A 13,915-nucleotide genomic window follows, 5' to 3' on the forward strand; every position below is an offset into this window, starting at 1 on the left:
CAGCGTGTGGGAGACCCGCATCTGAGAAGACCCAAGGTCTCAGCCCATGACTGAGTACGGGGCCCCAAACCCTGAGATTAGATTGGCTTAAGGACTGTGCTCATATTTGAAGGTCTGGACAATGTAGTGTCCTTGCGAACTTACACAGGGTGCACGTTTCATTAGTGAACCTGATCAGCTGCAGAGGAGGAACAGGACCAGGCTGTACATGTTGGACCTGTGCCGGTCCCTGTGGCCAGCCATGTGTTGCACCCGTAGCGGATGTGCTCAGCCTGGCTACACCAGCAAACACAAACAGCAGCAGCCACATCCATCAGAAGAGACAGGAGAAAGCTCCCAGGTCCCGATGCCCACCAGTTTCGGCTACCCCTTAACAGCTCCAATCCCCAAATTCTGTGGAGGCTTTTTGCTTGTTTTATGTGTGAAACCTTGACTAATTAAGATATCCACACCGTACCCCTGAAAACAAAATAGCATTTGTAGTAGCCATTCAAACCTATCAAAGATGGGGTTTCTACTCAAATGAGACTTTTTCCACATAAATTTTGTTTTTCTCAGTAATACAAGAGAAAGAGCAATGCAGGAATTTAATGCTATGCTGATCTGAAGATAAAGCATCCTGTGTTTCTGAAATGGGAATAATAGTTTTAAAAGAAAACAAAATGCAAACAGTTCATGATTTTATTTAGCGCTCACATCAATCTTACATGAGCTTCGGGAGTTTTCAGACTGGATGGCTGCCTTGTAATAGCAGGTGTCCTTCAAGGCTCCAGTGCTTTCAACTTCATGACAACTCAGATATGTCATATAAATCTGAGTCTTACATTTCCGATTTTTCAGCTACATCCAGAACTTGGCAGGGAAGACAGAAGTGGAAAAAAAAAAAAAAAGTAAGGAAATATGAACTTCAAAGAGACGGGATTAAGACCTGTGTATATGGAAATGGGCATAATCTCAGGAGGGATCATGTACTTCCAGTGCATTTTACTCATTCCTATTCATAAACAGTACATGATATTTCTTCAACAAACCAGCACATATGAGACAGAGGGCAAAGAATCAATATAAAATGTAATATTTTTCTTTTTTAAAAGAAGGAAGAACAAAACCAGCAGACCTTAGGCTGAAGAAACAGGACACTCACTAGGATAAACTGAAAGACCCTTTTGTGTCTCCTTCATAAGGCATGTATTAAAATGCCACATTTTCCCCTTTCCCCCTCTCTTTAATCAAAGATTACTTTCATTCTGTCCTACTGTTAAAAGAAACTTGCAGTCAACATAATAGCTCTCCTTATGCACTGACCTGTATCTTCTAACCTGGCCCAACATATGGTTTAGGAACATTAATCAATGGGGGAAAATTTTGACTGAGAAGCTGTCATATTAGTTATAACAAATTCAAAAGTATTGCAATTGAATTTTATATCCATCAAGAATGAAAAGAAAAATGCTTCCATCAAATACAGATTCTAAACATTATTTTTAGGGATGTTTGCATTAGGGAGTAAAGAAGATTTTGAGACTATGTGGATGCTGACATATGGGGTTAGGAGAAAGTGAAGGAAACAACAAGTTGCAAGCCTGAAAAGCGCACCAAACTTCATAACAATGTTAGGGGAAAAGAGCACCTGGAAGGAGTAGAGATGAAAGATTTGCTTTGCTGATGTTTACTCAGAAAGAAACGATGCCTCATGGAAGCAAACATCAAGAAGGCAGAGAGAAATGTGAGTTCCAAGACAGACTACGGAACAGAGAAGAGTATTTGAAGACTGTCAATGAAGCAATGTGAAAAAAAAATATTCTCAGTAGATAAGGTCTGCCAGGAGGCAAAGGAAGGTGTAAGAATGTCATAAGAAAGTCATAAGAATCTCTTACAGCATGAGATGAAATTCATGCTATCTTGCTATTTTGACTTTTCTAGGACCAATTCATTTTTACAGTGTACTCTGTAGAAAAGGCGTATATAGTAATTTTCATGAAGCTCTGGCAAAGACCCGTATTTATTTCTTACTACTCTAATAATTAACTAACTCTAGTTACTAATACTAACTCTGAAAGTATGAAATGTAGAGCTCATTATAAACTTTATAAGAAAACACGTGCTTTATATTACTGTTACAGCATCATATGCAGAACAATTTTTTATGTCAGCATATAAAACACTATGTTTCATGCAGAAAACAGTAAAATTATCTTAACATACAGCTGCACCTTGCCAATCTGTTACACACCAGGAAAAGTTCATATAAACCGACATTCTTACCTGCTGCTTTTCTAGGGATACAAACCAGTGAGCAGTATGCAGATGACTGAAGACAGACAGTAGTTTTATTATATCTAATTTATCATATATACTGAACTTTGACCCAAAAACATATCAGCTAGCTAAACTGAAAAAAATATCCCTAATTATACAATTAACAAGTTGACTGTACATATTTTTGAATCCTATGGGAACAGTTTTAAGTTTAGTAATCACTTAATTTGCAGAATTAAATATTTATGAGACCTGCCATTATGCATCCTCTCCCATTCACCCATTTTAAGTTGCACCATATGAAACCTGAAAGATAAATAGTTAATTACTAGATCTACAGATCACTTGCCTAATTGTATGGAATATAGCAGAGATAATGAGCTCATTGTGAACTGCAACAGCCATATAACGTGGCTCATGAAATGCTGATGGGACTGTCCGCACTGCATAGCAGAGATAAACACCCCACAAGAGGAATAAAAATTCAGCTGTGAGAAGAACAAAAAGAAATAATTTGCAATTAGTTTTATATATGAAAAAGGAAGGAAATTTGAAGTACTATAGTATCTTCTGTATGTGTGAGTATCTATGCAAAGACAGTATACACTCATACATGGATATATGTACACACATAGGCATTGAAACTCTTTTCAGATATTGTCACTGCACATGATACGTTTGGTTTTCATGTTACACACTTTTTTTCAGATCAGGAACCTTTGCACTCCTGGTGTTTCAGCTTTTCAATTGACAAACTTTAAGGCAATGCCTAATAATGTCTTGCTTGTTTTTCAAATTGGTGCTATAGAAGTTTGACTTAAAATAACAAGTCTTTTTATTTGTAGCTCTGGTTCTTGTTATAGAGGCAGATACTGCTGCTACTACTAGACCACAAGTTTTTTAAAACAATAGTTTCATTTCAAAGGTTTATAACTCAGATATAACAATGTATTTTGGGTTAAAAAATTTCCCCTGTTCATGATAGTTAATTCAGCTGCTGCCCATAATGTGATGAGTCATTTCTGAGGGCCTAATGTAATTACAACAAATGACGTGTTGTTAGGAGAAAAATGAGTAAAGGAAGGAAGGAGAAGGAGTAAAGGGTCAGGATCAGCTTAAACTATCCTGTTAGAGATAACTCATCCCGGCAGTACTCTGACTTCAGTTTCCAGTAGACAGTCTGCTGTGACATCATTTTGCTTTGGATCCAAATTAAATAATTTTGAAAAACCTCTCCTTCCAGAAAAAAAACCCCACAGCTCTGCCATGTAACTACGAGTAGAGCTGGCGCCTGCGCCTCTCGCCTTGCAGTCTGGGTTGATGATGGTTGGAAGTGGTTGAGCCTATTCAGCAACATGCAATTCCATGATAGACCCCTGCAATGCTGACACTGCTCTGAACCAGCTTCAGAAATTGAGTGTGATCCCATTGTTACTCATACACTGCTTTTGCCTTGTTGAATTTTGCAGTAAAAACTGCAAATATAGTATAATAGAAAATGAATTCTTTTTCATACTTATTTTTGCCAATACTTGTTATTGTTCTGTAGCCAGAACTGGTGATCAGTGACATCACCCTATGGTAGTGATCAGCAAATCGTTATGGGTCTGGTTTGGATAAGGACACAAATTTTAACACGGTTTTAAATTGAAACAGGGTAGATTTAGATTAGATACTAGGAAGAAATTCTTTACTGTGAGAGTGGTGAGACATTGGCACAGGTTGCCCAGAGAAGTTGTGGAGGTCCCATCCCTGCAGGTGTTCAAGGCCAGGTTGGATGGGGCTTGGAGCAAGCTGGTCTAGTGGCAAGGGGGGTGGAACTAGATGATCTTTCAGGTCCCTTCCAACCCAAACCATTCTATGATTCTATGATTCTACAATCTGCACTGGATATCTCATGAGAACAGGTCCTCTGGTTCCTCCACTTTAATAGTCCATAACTGCTGTAGATTAGCTATATTATACTGTTATAGCATTTCAAAACTTCTAATTTTGCTATGAATCTCAGCTAAAATCAGTAAGATACAAGTTTGGATAAAATTAAAATGAATTCAGTTACATAGATCTCTGTGCTCTGATAAGAGTTTAGGTTGAACTCTGAACAGCACTCTACATGCTTCTTACTTTTACCAAAAATAGATTGCCTAGCTTTAAGACCACCATTTTTACCAGAGCATATCCTACATAAACCCAGCAGTTTTACCAGTTACATAAAAATAAACATCTGAAAAGGCATAATCCACACGTGCTGCTACTTTTGTGTTCTTCCTCACCAAAATCCCAACAATAATAAACCTTTTGACTTTAATAGTTTGGCTTCAGACGTTACTGAGTGTCAATATGAAAAAGGCATGGTATGAATCTTCTGAAATTATGTGTCCCAGCCTGGTTTTGAGCTCCACAAAAGCACATAAGCAGGTGTCTTTCCCCCATACACGCACTGCTTGGGCAAACTGGCTGCTACTTCCATTTCATTCCTAGATAATTAGATATGCTAACACTGAAGTCTATTACTCTGTTTTTTAAAAAATACCGACACAGGAATGACCTGCCAAACCATCTGGCTACTGAAATCTTCTCTGAGCAAGTCGAATACAAATTTTGCTTCAATTAAATAAGATTAAAGGCTCCTTTACAAATGCTAGCAATTTTGGTTTTTCTCTTTAAAGTACCCTTGCTCCGCATATGCAGAATCATGGCACTGAAATGTACTGCTCTTCAAAGCACTGAAATTTATTGCTTTAATTGCTCCATATTGATTTAGAAGAAATTGAAAAGGAGAAAATGGTTATAATTAGGTTGATAAAGCCAAATCACTGTATCTTACTGTCCTATGTTCTCTGGAAACACTTCTTATTAATATGGTTCAGCAGGTATTCCCCAGAACATGCCAGAGAGCCTATTTCCTCTCATTTTGCCTTTCATCCAAAGTCCCCCCGCAATAAAAACCCCAACATAAGCAGCAGAGCTGAATAGATGACCTAATTGAGAAATAACAGGTATACTCCACAAAACTACCCATGGTCCTCTTCTTTCTCTTCCTTAACTGAAGTGAGACGAGCCCCGAGTCTCTTACTGATTGAAAAGATCAGTTACAAAAGCAAAGAGAAGCTGAGAGTTTGAAAAAGTTTGGCTTGTAAAGCGATCAAAATACCTGTATAAAACTCCATGTGCTGAAGGTATTCCTACTTAAACTAAACACGGTGGACCAAGTTTTGCTTATATTCACAAGAAAAAAAAACCTGTTCTAAGTTTTGAAGATTAACAAGAGTTGGTTTGGGTTTGTATACAGATTTGGGTATCTCAGAGAGCAAACAAAATGAAAAAGCCACACCTCCATAATAAAAACCAATCTCAATGAGATGGGGTAAGTGGGAATAAAGGTAACATTTGATCTCCAGATCTGATTAATTTTGAAAATTTCACAGTTTTCAGTTTCACAATCATAGATACAAGGAGCTCCTACAACAACAAGAGGAGATTTCAAAGTATTAATATACTAGAGCATAACAGTAGTTTGTACTTTTATAAAAGGTTTACATTTAGAGCAGAGCTGGCATTCCTGTCCGCAGATAATAATTAGTGTGACATCTGGAATGCAACACAAATAGGGAATAGCTTTTAAAACACGAGGTAAAATAACAGAGTTCCTCTACTTGCTAAGCCCAACGTTACAATAATTTCATTAGCAATAACAAACAAAACAGACTGATAGAAAACCAATTTATTATCTAAATCACTAATTACACAACTTAAATGTATCATGTAGAAGCTGTGCTTGAGGGGCGAAATCAAGTTAATATAATTAGCTAGGGACTATTAGTGCAATTTTTAACAAAAATCTGAAAGTGTTACACAACTTTGCTGTTTGGCAAAATGGCCTTTTTTGTTTCTCGATATAAAATAAGGTGACATATTAACGTATTTATTACACCGATGAAAAACACAGATATAACTAACTTCAAGTAGAGAGAGATAAACAGATAGATAACAGAGCACATCTGCTCACCATGCAACAAGGTTCTAATGTACCACTCATCTCTGAGGTCTTATTAATTCTGTCTATGGCACACTAGTGACTGTTTTGCGCCAAATATCTTTAATGATTAGAATCTGTGAGGTGAGATGTGATATGAAATTTCTGTTTGGCTTGCTGAATAATTTTCCATTAAAAGCCTGGTGTAGAAGAGTGACTTCCTGACCACTAAAGGACTGTCTTTGCATATTGCAAACCTGCCAAGACCAAACTCAAAGCTCAAAACATGTGATCTTGTTCCTTTAAATATGATTTATCATAAGGCTTATAAATTATTCCATTTTACTTATTAAGCACAAGAACATGAAATACCTTCTTTCCCCCTTCTGAAGAAATGATGGAAATTCCTAGGAGAGAGTGCTGTCAACAGTGCTCTGGACAGAAAATGTGAAGTAAAAAAAAAAAAATCAAGCGTAAAAGAGCTCTGAAAAACTTGCAGTAGCTACTCTATAACAATCCAAACCAGGCATTCAGATTTCGGGTGCAAATCTCTGATAGATAAGAGAGTAAGAAAAGGAACAATTGCTTTAAAGGCATAAACGGATGAAGATATGAATGGAAGGTAAAACACGAAAACAAAATGTGGCCATGTGCACAAATGAATTAATCTTTAAATACCTCTCTCGCTAGTCATTATGTATTTCTCATACACACAGGATTTTATCCAGTCTTTGCGCTATCTAATCAACCTGCTTAGTTATATCCTTTGGTGTTTAAAAGCCATGATTATTCCCTTTGTTTGCAATGCCCATCATGTTTTCAGAAAACAGAGCATTTTGGAACACTTAGCTTGGCCATCCAATACACTGGACCAGACTCATGCCCAATGCCACTGGCTTGTTATAACGAAGAGTGTGCCATGTCTGCTCACCTGGGATTTGTTTAGGCCATTGTTCATATTCTGCATCTTCTGATAATGAAGGAGAATGATATGTTCACGGTATGTGATACTTATCTGCTCTATAGAGAAGGACAGACTCAGGGGTGGTACTATCGACCTAATCAAACTTCCTCAGAAGATCTGGGTTAATATATTTACTGTTTTGCTAAACATGCCATTGTCTGCGTTGCAAATTAGTCTTTCATATTTAAAGCCAGCACAAGGCAAAGCCGTGTCCAGAGACAGCCTTCTGCATTGTTTTCTTTCAGTGTCCGTAAGACAAGTTGTGTCGTGCCTTCCACAGCACGGCAAACTGACCCACTCCCACCTGTCCAGCCCTCAGCACAAGGAAATTCCCGCGTTAATCCATATCATCTGTCATTGCCTGCTCTGCAGATGTCTGTACTTCACCTGACTACACAGTGCTGCGGAGCAAGATATGATGAACTGAAAGCAGTGATCAAAGTCACTTTCCTCTGTTTGAAGATTTGGAAAAGTCATTGAGAGCCTCCTTACACTTGAGTGGGTCCGGGAGGAGAACACCCACAGATGACAAATGGAGTAAAAGCAGTAAGGGCATGACCTCAGGAGAGTTAAGAAAAAACAGATTCAGAAAAGCAAAGATCATATAAGGAAACGTGAAAAATCAAGAAACACGAACCTGGAGTTTTGTACATGGCTTACACACATACTCTTCTTAGAGGCCTTGGGAAAGTACTTCATCCTTACTTCCACAGCTTTGCTGTCTCTAAGAACTGGACAGCACTAAAATAAAAATACCACACATGCAGCCTTAACTTACTCTCTTTTGCATATATAATCTTGAGTTAATTATATAATTTCTTAAGAGAACAGACTCATTTAATGCATGTGACAGCATTCCAGAGATAAATCAAGGTTGGATAATGAAGAAAGCTCTGTAATTTGTTGCAAATGACATTTAGATGTCTAGTGACAGAGAAAAGACTGCAGGGGAAAATAGCAGCTTTGTGCACATACACAACTGAGTTCTAACTTTGTCTGCACCTCAAGCTCCTATGCATATGCAAAAAGCCCCCACACGAGCCCAGCTTTGCAGAGATGATCACAGAGAGCGTTTCTCTTGCTATTTGGGTGCCAACTTAAGCATTTTTGCTGCAATTTGCAGCAGAACTAAGCATACAGGACTGTATTTGTAGCCAGTGAGATCATAACATAACATGTTATATATAGATTTGACTAAGGTCTGTAACTGAGCCAAAGGCATTGCAAAATGGGCACCCAGATTAAATGGACCATATAACCTTAATCTTACTCTGCCTCAGCTCTGGCTGTGTAAAATAGGGCAAATGCCACCCTGTCACTGCAAGATGACAATGGAAATAAATTTAACCATATTTGTAAACAGCTTAAATCCTAAACTGTGAGTTTCCTTCCTGCATGGTCGAGAAAGGAAAGTGAGTTATTTCAGGCTGTCCTGGTTGCTTCGCAGTCCTCCTACCCTGCCAGAAATGACTTTCTCTTGCATTTCTTCAGGCCAGCCTCTCGGTGGGCTAGAGCTGCTGAAAGGAGCTCCCTGGAGCCAGGATGCCCAACCCCATGCTTGTCTGCACTCTGCTGTCTAAAAGCCACCTGCAAAAAGAAGACACCCCTGAAGGATTAAGGTCCATTTTCATGACTCTGTATCATGTTCTGTGTCTGACCACATTCATTTACAACATTCTGCAAAGAACTGTTGTAGGCCAAGAACAGGCCACTGCTCTACAGAGATGGTGACATGCTCTCTGTCCTTTCCGTACACTAACCATAGAATCATAAAATGGTTTAGATTGGAAGGGACCTTAAAGATCCTCTAGTTCCCCCGCCCTTGCCATGGCCAGGGACACCTTCTGCTAGACCAAGTTGCTCAAAGCCTCATCCAACTCGGCCTTAAACACTTCCAGGGATGGGGCCTCCACAAGTTCCCTGAGCAACCTGTTCCAGTGCCTCACCACCTAATAGGGAAATTTTTTTTCCTAGTATCTACTCTAAATCTACTCTCTTCCAGTTTAAAGCCATTCCCCCTCGTCCTATCACTACATGCCCTTGTAAAAAGTCCCTCTCCAGCCTTCTCGTAGGTCCCCTTCAGATACTGGAAGGCAGCTATAAGGTCTCCCTGGAGCCTCCTCTTCTCCAGGCTGAACAACACCAACTCTCTTCACTGGAGAGGTGCTCCAGCCCTCTGAGCATCTTCATGGCTCTCCTCTGGACACGCTCCAACAGTTCCATGTCCTTCTTATGTTGGGGACTCCAGAGCTGGATGCAGTACTCCAGGTGGGGTCTCACGAGAGCGGAGTAGAGGGGCAGAATTACCTCCCTCGACCTGCTGTCCACACTGCTTTTGATGCAGCCCAGGATGTGGTTGGCCTTCTGGGCTGTGATTGCACATTGCTGGCTCATGCTGAGCTTCTCATCAATCAGCACACCCAGGTCCTTCTCCTCAGGGCTGCTCTCCAGCCATTTCCCACCCAGCCTGTATTTGTGCTTGGGATTGCCCCGACCCAGATGTAGGACCTTGGACTTGGCCTTGTTGAACTTCATGAGGTCGGTTTGGGCGCACCTCTTGAGCCTGTCCAGGTCCCTCTGGGTGGCATCCCTCCCCTCCAACGTGTCGACCGCTCCACACAGCTTGGTGTTGTTGGCAAACTTGCTGAGGGTGAACTCCATCCCAACATCCATGTCTCCAACAAAGATGTTAAAGGCCAGCCCATTACACCTGTGACTTGACTAAGTTCATTTGGTATTCTGAACTTTGCACTGTTGGCAAAACAGTACTGTTCCAACAGTTGCACCATGTTTTCCTCAGGTTTTGGACACAAATTATTGATTACAACACCTACTGCATCCACAACACAACTAAACCAACTCATCTACTTCTCTGTCACACTTCATTTCATCAGACTAATGTCTACATTTTAAATCCCCTCTACTGAAATCAAGTGAGCTATGGATCTGGAAGCACAGCTCTGCCATCCGTTCATTCACTCAGGGTGCTGGCTGGTGCTGAGCATGCACCATTTTAAAATAGGAAAAAAATTGTGTCCTCAATTGCTCCTGTGTTGTCAGCCAGTGCAGTCTCTTTCTGCCTCACTGCGTCCAATCTCCCACCTGGAGAGTTGCACCATGTCACTGCAGACGTTTTTTTTTTTCAACTGAAAGGATTTTCATATATTTCAATGAACTGTGATTACATGTATAAGTCTTTAGTTTTGAGTTATTCCTAGCAAATTATAAATTACTAGATGTTTATCGGTCTCTCTCAACATATCTCAGCATCATTTTAATTAGCTAGACACAGCAATACAAAGACCTAAGTGTGGAGTAAGAACTAATGGTGCCAAACCCTGACTTTTTTTTTCTACCAGAATTCTCAAGGCCTGTGGCTTTTCAAGGCTGAAAGAAGAGCAGGGGTCCATGGGCTGGTGGGGGGCACAGCATGCTCTGTCCCACACACAGCCACAAGTCTGCCTTGCAGGTCCACTTGAAGTAGCGCAAAGGATGTGCTGACCCATGGTCTACCGGCCCCATGACTTGAGGGTAACCTAGAGATGCCTTTTGCTGGCAGTGGAGACATATCCACTGACTTGAGTGTCAGCAACGTGCCTAGCAGTCTCACTGCACCAAACATATGCCGGCGCCCAGGTCTACAGTATCCAGGAACTCTCCTCATTTCTGCACTTCTCTTAGCCCTTATACTCATGCATTTCATTCCATCCTCTACACAGATGTGCTGTCCCACCTCATTCCTTCCATAGCCCACTGCTGTTATTAAAGCCAGCTGGCCACTCTTCTGTCTCTGTGTGCCCCATCATCCTCTTCACTTGTGTGGATGAAAGGGGCAGAAGAGAACCAGGAAGATCTACCACCAGCAACTGACAGCAAGCTGAGTGTGGAACCTCTTCTCTCACATCTTTAAAGAGGATGCAAGCAACTGCCAATGGTATCCAAAGCACTTGAAGGGCTGGAAAGACGTGGGCAGTACAAGAAGTGGATTCAAAAAAGGGTGGTACAAAGCCAAGATAAGTCAGAGCATCTTCCAGCCCATCCCAAAGCCACCACCTCCCGCAGGTGGCTTGCAGAAGAATCTGAACATGGCATTTACTAATATATAAACATGCAGCTAAAGTAACCCAAACGTGGTTTCCTTAGCCTTCTTACTTCGTAGAAATGGTGCCTAAATAAAGGCTATGGGATTTCACCTGTGATGTAGCAGATACCAAGAAAAAGCAACATTACTGCAGGGGGTAATGCAACCCAAATTGCTCAACCCATTCCAGCTATTTTTGAGAAAGGAAAACAGAAAAATGTTGGCTGGTCATCGTTATAAAAAATAAAATCCATTTTTTTAAAAAGCTCCATTCTCCATCATCATTGAGCATGTTTTATTTTAAATTAAATTGGGATAAACAGTTAATCTGAGATGAGTGAATTGTCCCACTTGATTTAGTCTCTTGTCATAGAGACACTCCACACTACTCATCATGTTTGTTGTTCTTCCCCATACCTTATCCAGATTTACCATATCCTAGAGACGAGGAACATAAACTCCGCACTGTTTTGGTGATGCAGGTTGTGAAAGAGGTGTACATGGTGGCAAGAGTGGATTACAAGCAGGAAAGAGACAGAGCTGAAGGCTCCTTTGTAAAACAGGATTCTTTTCCCATTTCTGCTGCAATCATTTATACAGCCCTGGTCTTATCACTTTCACAAGTGATCACTATTTTTACATGATACATTTTCTGAGTATCTAATGTGAGAACTGAAGCCAGATCTTAATCAGTGCTGAATTCTGACAAGTACTTCCTGGTTGTGCTTTCCACGTAGAGGAGGCTATAAACAGTACTCTGAAAAAGCAGTCCCTAGATGTCTCAAGACAGACACTCAAAATGGATAGCTACTGTTGACAATTTTGGCTCTAATCTTTGTACATGGATGGTAAGGAGAACACAGCTTAAAAACACCCATTTGGAAATGAACAGCTCTTTATTCATGGCAGGCTCTGAACAACACACCCCGAATATGGCATAGGGCCACATCAAATGGGGATAACAAAAAGAAATAATAATCACTCATTCGCTGAACGCAGCAGAGGGCCTGTAGAAAATTTAATAAAGGGTCTCATAAGGCTGTATTACAATGCCCTAGCTCAAAACTGTACAGGCAGTCTTAATGCCCAATCTGTCAGAGCCTGTCCTGGCAACTCATACTCTCTTTAGATGCAAAGATTATATAGGTTAAATAGCAACAAATGAACAGTGGGAGGGAGGTCTTTTGGGAACAGCCTGAAATACTTTCTTTCTTTCTTTTCTTGGCTGAGGGCACGTAGTAATCACGACACGGCCTCGTGTTTGAAATCCTCTTGATGCCCAGGACCCAGGGCATGACCCACCGACCCGTGGGCTATGGCAGCAGCTCAGGCCAGCTGTGCCGGAGCAGCACAGCGGGAATCAACCAGGTGCTGGGGAAAAATACCTCCCTGCACTCGGTTAATACCTGCCATTCATTTCTGGTTTAAAAAAAAAACAAAAAACAAAACAAAACCACTGAAAAACACACACAGAATACATGGGGGGGATTTTTAAAAAATACAGTTCAAATCCTATCCACACTGGGTGGAACTCTGGCCCTGCTGAAGCCAGGAACATCCACATGCCAAGATATCACCTCTGCTTTTTATTTGTGTTGGTGCATGCATGTTTATCTCTCTGCCCGCCTTTCTCTCCTGCCTGGGGCTTTGTTCATTAAACTTACTATTTTGCGCTTTTTTTCCAGTTTGTGGGAAGTTCTTTTTAATCGTGTGCTGATATCTCTTTCACTTACAGGATTTTTTCCCTCAGGATAAAGAATAATAGTTTGATTTGTGTCACTGTGAGCCCTTAGGTACCAAAAGTTTATTGCTTGGGTTTTTTTCTAACTTGGCATCTGGCTGTGACAGGTAGAGGTATAGAATATACTCAGGCCATAGGAAAAAGGCTTTGTGGCTTTCAAGCCCTCAGGTCCTTCTCTAAAATCTCAGATCGTCAACCATGCTATGGCTTGTCAATGAGACAGATGCCCCAACCTTGAAAGTGATGGAGAAATGAACAGAAAGGAAATAGAAGAATCTAGGCAAGTGACAAATAAGCTACCCACGAGTATCCAACCTCAAGGAAAACGCATACTCACTTACAACATTACATTATGTAGATAAAAAAAGATTTACGGAATGCTAATTTTTCTCATCAACATATCACAGAGGCAATGCTAGAAATGGTGACAACCTTTGTGTCTAAGTCCCTACTTGTCTCACAGAGAGCATCCTCTTAAACTTAATGGAAATGTAAATATAAAACATTCACTGCAATAAAAGTCTCCGGAGATAGAGCCTAAGTAGCATGATTAGTATGGAAAATGCTTCATAAATCCTAACTCCAATAATCTCTGGTAGCATAAAGGATTCATCTCATTATGACTTTCTAACAGAGCCTTGTTAATTCTCACTTCACTAATCTGCGACCTTGAAAATTCCCTCTCCACATTTCAGTAAAGCGTTGACAGCCCAGTGAAACAGGGAGGTATTCCAGCAAGGGCTACAGGTGACGGAATATATTCCATAACACTCACTTGTTTTATATAAAATACTGTGCCTGACTAAATTAAATGAAATAACAAGCCTTTGATAAATTATCATCCAGCATTTTTGTTTTAGCTTTTTAAATCAAATATAATCTATCAATTAATTT

At 40.4% G+C, this 13,915-nt stretch overlaps 1 protein-coding gene across 1 annotated transcript in view; it reads right to left on the bottom strand.

Moving 5' to 3' along the window:
- The window catches only part of GPR158 (G protein-coupled receptor 158), a gene marked incomplete at its 5' end in the record, with an annotated part of 208,907 nt that overhangs the window by 6,113 nt on the left and 188,879 nt on the right, over positions 1-13,915 (bottom strand). Inside the window, one exon of the mRNA XM_082499677.1 lies at positions 2,609-2,747. Within this exon, the coding sequence (XP_082355803.1) occupies positions 2,609-2,747 (139 nt within the window). The remainder of the gene's footprint in view (positions 1-2,608; positions 2,748-13,915) is intronic.

Source organism: Vanellus vanellus (genome assembly GCF_965231255.1).
Source record: "Vanellus vanellus genome assembly, chromosome: 2".
In the NCBI taxonomy this organism is placed as follows: domain Eukaryota; kingdom Metazoa; phylum Chordata; class Aves; order Charadriiformes; family Charadriidae; genus Vanellus; species Vanellus vanellus.